Source organism: Lissotriton vulgaris, chromosome 1_1 (genome assembly GCF_964263255.1).
Source record: "Lissotriton vulgaris chromosome 1_1, aLisVul1.2, whole genome shotgun sequence".
Classification (NCBI taxonomy): domain Eukaryota; kingdom Metazoa; phylum Chordata; class Amphibia; order Caudata; family Salamandridae; genus Lissotriton; species Lissotriton vulgaris.
In genome coordinates this window covers 286,621,508-286,627,974 of record NC_141685.1, presented here as the reverse complement: position 1 = coordinate 286,627,974, position 6,467 = coordinate 286,621,508, and the positions used below count along the sequence as shown (strand labels likewise).

At 47.7% G+C, this 6,467-nt stretch overlaps 1 protein-coding gene across 4 annotated transcripts in view; it reads right to left on the bottom strand.

The window, feature by feature from the left end:
* Positions 1-424: 424 nt before the first annotated feature.
* Positions 425-6,467, bottom strand: part of ERI3 (ERI1 exoribonuclease family member 3) — a 1,639,940-nt gene continuing 1,633,897 nt past the window's right edge. For 3 of the 4 annotated variants that reach the window (XM_086952320.1, XM_086952318.1, XM_086952321.1), the window contains exon 9: positions 2,816-3,436. In XM_086952320.1, the coding sequence (XP_086808446.1) occupies positions 3,354-3,436 (83 nt within the window). In that variant the 3' untranslated portion in view covers positions 2,816-3,353. Of the gene's footprint in view, positions 3,437-6,467 lie in introns of all 4 variants that reach the window. The other variant, XM_086952319.1, reaches the window with a different exon arrangement.

Genomic DNA, 6,467 nt, shown 5'->3' with positions numbered 1-6,467 from the left:
CTTATTCTACACAGGTCTCAAGCTCTCATTCTTTATCACTCTCATTCAACACACAGGTTTCAAACTGCATTTTCTAGTAGGTCTCCAGACAGCTATCATTCCACACAGTCCTGGAGATCTCAGTCATGGCAGGCCTCTGAAGAGTTCTCATCAACAAAGTTCTTGAGCTTATTCTTGATAGGTCTCTGGAAAGCTATCCTTCCACCAATGTCTTGGATGACCTCTCATTCCGCAAAGGTCTCTGAAGAGCTCTCATTCATCATAGGGCTCTGGAGAGTTTACTTTTTGCTTTTGAGATACAAAAGTTCTCTAAGCAGCTCTCATTCCACAAGTATCTGAGGAGCTTCCATTCCACATATGTCTCAAGCTCTTGTTCTTGATAAGTCTCTGGAGAGCTCTCATTCAACACAGTGTAAAGCTCTCATACTTGATAGGTCTCTGAAGATCTTTTATTTCAAGCTGTAAATCTGAAACTGTTGAAGAGGATTCAGGCTTACTTAGCCATAGTAGCTCGAGTATGAGCAATGGCAACACACAAATCTCATGTGTTAACAAAACAAGTCGGTATCCAAGCAATCTGTGATGCACAACAGTTCATGGAAGCGTACAAGGCAGACATAACATATGCAAGACAAGCTTGGATCGTCACAGAGCATGGGCAGAACCAGAACAGCTATGTGAAGTTTGAGCTCACAGAAGATTGTGGTGAACACCACCTGGTAGCTAATCAAGGCTAAAAATATTGATCTATCAGAGCTGGTGGTGCCTGGAGGAGGCTACCTGTAGAAGGCTACAGTCAGTGGAGCAGCAAGATATCAGCACTACAGTGACATTCAACTGCAGTCTTAGAGGGTAACTTCAAGTCAGCTGGGAACACTCAACTGGCACTCAGTCAAATTGATAACAATTGAATCGCTTCTTCAATGCAGAGATGGCCAAAGAAGAGGAAAGCACATCTAGGAATCTGGCTTCTACAAACCAATAAGTAGGAAACTAGTGGAGGAGAAAAGAAACAATGTCTCATCTGGACCAGCGTAGGTTCAAGCTATAGGAAAGAGGCATTAAGAAAAATTGATAAAGGGCTGAGAGTCTTTTTGAAACCTCAATATTTCATCAATCGCAAATGTTTTGCCTGCAGCAGAGTCCTTTGGAGATTACACTTGAATCCATCAGCGCCAGAACAAATTAAGAGCCCACGTCATGCCACAGTTGGTCGAGATTTAAGAGGAGTGATTCAGGTGACAGTTTATGTATTTCTCAGTGGGATCAATGTGATTTAGGCATCATTGTACAAAAAATGGTTTAAATTTAGCCATAAATGTTGGATATTTTATGTCGATTGTTTGTAGCTTCAGTGCTGTTATTTCTTTTAAAATGATCGAATGTATGTAACTTGTATAAGGGGATCATTTATATTTATTTCAAAGTTCGTTTTCCCATGTCGGCATATAATCAAACTTAATAAGTTAAACTAGAAACTTGAGTCAGGGTGCAGAGAATACAGCCAAATCTCATTAAATGGAGGAAATTAAAACAGGCCCTTCCTATTTATAAGAACAAAAGAGTTTGCAGCATTAACAAAACAGACAAAAGCATTCATTTAACTCCTCGGTTTCTGGAGTCCACAGTCCATCACCTGTGAAAACCAAAGGCATGTTAGAAGCATTTTCATTAAAAGAGAAGTGCAACCGTGTGTCCCAAGGCTTTGGAGATTACTTAACACATGAAAAAGCTGCATTTAAGACTCCCCAAAGTTTAAAAAGCAGGTGAGTTCTAAAGTTTAGTGGCCTAGCTGATTTTGGGAATTTGGAATAGGAAGACGAGGGGGTTAGGTCAAGTTTTTAGGGAGCAGAACAGGATGTAAAAAGCACTGCCCATGTGGCCAGTCAAAAGAAGAATCTTCTGCAGGAGGTGGGGACCAATCAAGATCGAAAGCAATCAACAGATGGGTAGAGCTGAAGAGAGTCCATCTTAGGGGAGGAGGAGCAGAAGACAGGCTAGAGGAGGGCCAAAAGTAAAGCACTGACAGAGATGAGAATAATTGGAAGGAGTGCGGGGAAAGCAGAAGATGGAATGGATAAAGGATGGGAAGGATAAAAGGAGGGGCGGGCTGATGTCACACAGGCTAAAAGGAGAAACAGAATAAGGAGGAATGGGAGAAGCAGGGTGGAAGGTAGTTAGGGGAGAAAGCTCATTTGAGAAGGAACGGGGGTGACAGCTGAATGGGGAGGGTGTAAAGTAGATGGGAAGGACCTAAAAGAAATGTCACATAAAAGGGAAGGTGTCGAGGGCAGGGATCTGCAAAGAAGCTGGAGATGTTAACGAATACAAGGAAGGGATGAGTCCCCACTGAAGAGGGCGAGGGAAGTACCCACCAGTAGTGCAGGGAAAGAGCAGGGAAAGCAGCGGAGTGACTGGCCTGTACCACTCAGAGAGAGCGTGCATTTGGATGAGACCTTGCAGTAAAAGGGATAGTAGGACAGTGGGAAGAATAAGGCATTCCTTAAATGAGCGAAGGAACCCGGTGAGAAGGACTATGGAGAGAGGTCATTACATTAGGATCAGAGGTAGCAGTCACCTTTTAGTGCTAGAAGAATCCCAAAGTCGTCAATACCCGGGGCGCAGCTGTAGAAAGGCCTTCCTAAATAATAAAATATGGTGTGAAATCCAAAGAACAAGAAAAGCTACAATTCCAAACAGGTGCTATGACGTCCCTGCTACAAAGTCACGTCTGATACAAGAGAAGGGCATCCTGTCCGGAACTGACCCCAGACCCTGGCCCAGTCCTTTTTTTTTTTTTTTTTTAGTTTGATACTTTTATTTTTTATTTTGTTTTATGTTTTCATCGCATGCAGCTAGCTCCAGGGGTAGAGATCCAGGGTTAATGTAAGGGTTGCCGCTCTTCAGCGCTTTTCCTCCCACACAGGATTCTGTTCGCTGAATAATTTCCACTTTGTGGGAAAATTGAGGAGCAGTTGTCTACGGTATACTGCACCTGTCCCCATCTTTCAACACGGTTTCAGCCTTTTCCCGCCTCACTCCCATTCCCCAAAAATCACATGTGGGGCTGGTAGGAGGAGAGGGGAAAAGGCGGTGGTGGCCACCCCCTCCACTCAGCCTGATCTCTCCCCCCACCCCCCGAACTGGAGCCGGGGCCTGTTATGGAGGGCATTCATATTTTGGGTCTGCACAAAGATAAGTTTCCTTGTCCATGTTGTCCGGTCTTTGCAGGCGGTGATGGTCGAGCTGCTCTGTCCACTTGCCTTGAATTCTACTTCCTGTCTGTTCTCACGCGTGAACACACGGTCAGAAAAGCGCTGCATGCAGCCTTTTGTCCCGCTACTCCCGGGGAATCAGATGCGTCTGGATGTTTGTTTAAAGATGAAACCCCTGTGGGCGAGCGTCTTCATGATATTTGCAATGTTCCTGCAGTCATCTGTGGGGGAGAAGAGCAAGACAAGCAAAGGGTTAAGCATCAGTGCACAACAGCATTGCTAATTAAAGACAACAGGGATACACAACAGCAGTAGAAGAGGCAGTCTAGCTTGTAAAAGTTCTCAGAAGCTGCAGATCTCCACCTTGACCACATACTGGGGCAACATTTCCATTTCATCTGACATTCTGAGAGAAGCATAATCATATAGCACAATCGTAGGTTGGCCGCCATGTGCCACTTCCAGGGGCAACCATGGTTATGGATAACCTTTCAGAGAACAAAGCAGAATCGAGGGCGCTCTTGCTCAGTAGTGGATCAGTCTGCTATAACCATCAAACCCAATGGCCTCCGGATAGAAGGAACCCCCTAAATATGGATTCCTGTGAAGCATAAAGATATACCCACAGCCAACACAAAGACTAGAATGTAAGGAAATTAAGCACAAATCCGCAGATGAGCCTGGCAGGAAGCGAGCATGCATCCCTTGGTGAGCCTGGAAGCAAGTGAGTATACATCCCTTGGTGAGCCTGGAAGGAAGTGCGCATGCACGCCTTGGAGAGCCTGGCAGGAAGTGTGCATGTAAGCCTCGGAGAGCCTGGCAGGAAGCAAGCCTGCATGCCTTGGAGAACCTGGAAAGAAGAGGGCATGCATATTTTGGTGAGCCTGGAAGGAAGCGAGCATACATCCCTTGGTGAGCCTGGAAGGAAGTAAGCATGCACGCCTGGGAGAGCCTGGCAGGAAGCAAGCATGCATCCCTTGGAGAGCCTGGAAGGAAGCAAGCATGCATCACTTGAAGAGCCTGGCAGGAAGTGAACATGCATCCCTAGGTGAGCCTGGAAGGAAGCAAGCCTGCATGCCTTGGAGAACCTGGAAAGAAGCGGGCATGCATATTTTGGTGAGCCTGGAAGGAAGCGAGCATACATCCCTTGGTGAGCCTGGAAGGAAGTAAGCATGCACGCCTAGGAGAGCCTGGCAGGAAGCAAGCATGCATCCCTTGGAGAGCCTGGAAGGAAGTAAGCATGCACGCCTAGGAGAGCCTGGCAGGAAGCAAGCCTGCATGCCTTGGAGAACCTGGAAAGAAGCGGGCATGCATATTTTGGTGAGCCTGGAAGGAAGCGAGCATACATCCCTTGGTGAGCCTGGAAGAAAGTAAGCATGCACGCCTAGGAGAGCCTGGCAGGAAGCAAGCATGCATCCCTTGGAGAGCCTGGAAGGAAGCAAGCATGCATCCCTTGAAGAGCCTGGAAGGAAGCGAGCATACATTCCAGGGTGAGCATGAAAGTAAGGGAGCATGCACGCCTAGGACAGCCTGGCAGGAAGCAAGCATGCATCCCTTGGAGAGCCTGGAAGGAAGCAAGCATGCATCCCTTGAAGAGCCTGGAAGGAAGCGAGCATACATCCCTTGGTGAGCCTGGAAGGAAGCAAGCATGCATCCCTTGGGGAGCCTGGGAGGAAGCGAGCATGCATATCTTGGCGAGCATGGAAGGAAGCGAGCATGCATCCCTTGGTGAGCCTGGCAGGAAGTAAACATGCATCCCTAGGTGAGCCTGGAAGGAAGCAAGCAGGCATGCCTTGGTGAGCCTGGAAGGAAGTGAGCATGCATCCCTAGGTGAGCCTGGAAGGAAGCGAGTATGCATTCCTCGGTGAGCCTGGAAGGAAACGAGAATTCATCCCTTGGTGAACCTGGAAGGAAGCGAGCATGCATATCTTGCTGAGCATGGAAGGAAGTGAACATGCATCCCTAGGTGAGCCTGGAAAGAAGCGAGCATGCATATCTTGGTGAGCCTGGAAGGAATCGAGCATACATCTCTTGGTGAGCCTGGAAGGAAGTGAGCATGCACGCCTAGGAGAGCCTGGCAGGAAGCAAGCATGCATCCCTTGGAAAGCCTGGAAGGAAGTGAGCACGCATACCTTGAAGAGCCTGGAAGGAAGCGCGCATACATCTCAGGGTGAGCATGGAAGGAAGGGAGCATGCACGCCTAGGAGAGCCTGGCAGGAAGCAAGCATGCATCCCTTGGTGAGCCTGGAAGGAAGCGAGCATGCATATCTTGGTGAGCATGGAAGGAAGTGAGCATGCATCCCTTGGTGACCCTGGAGGGAAGCGAGCATACATCCCTTGGTGAGCCTGGAAGGAGGCGAGCATACATCCCTTGGTTAGCATGGAAGGAAACAAGCGCATATATGTTTGTGAGCCTGGCAGGAACTGAGCATGCATCAACTGATAAGCCTGGTTACCAATAAACATGGTTATTAAGGTCTGTTGTGGATTCTAAATTCAATGCTTGATTTCCAGAAAATAAAAATAAAATACGTTAAAGCCATAACGCAGCCGTTCTTAAAAGAGAAGCTAGACACTACTGCTACTATTTGAAAGCTACTCTTCTTTTTTGTTTAACAGACTTTAAAACCCACACATCCTATAGACGCGGTAGCAACATTCATTCTGGGTGACAGTTGATAAAACACAAAACTTGACACCTAAAAAGTATTCACTGCCCCCAAAGAAAAAGAACAAGCATTTACAAAGCAATGGTTTCGCCTTTGGAAAAGTTAGAGCTATTGGCATTGCTCATGAAATTTCTTTTTTTTGTTTACTTATAAATAAATGGCATTGTTATTTACATTGCCAACAGCTCTCTCAGCCCACACAGCTCGCTCAGCTCTCACAGCCCACACATCCCACACAGCTCTCACAGCCCACACAGCCCACACAGCTCTCACAGCCCACACCGCTCTCACAGCCCACACAGCTCTCACAGCCCACACAGCTCTCACAGCCCACACAGCTCTCACAGCCCACACAGCTCTCACAGCCCACACAGCTCTCACAGCCCACACAGCTCTCACAGCCCTCACAGCCCACACAGCTCTCACAGCTCTCACAGCCCTCACAGCTCTCACAGCCCACACAGCTCTCACAGCCCACACAGCTCTCACAGCCCACACAGCTCTCACAGCCCACACAGCTCTCACAGCCCACACAGCTCTCACAGCCACACAGATCTCACAGCCCACACAGCTCTCACAGTCC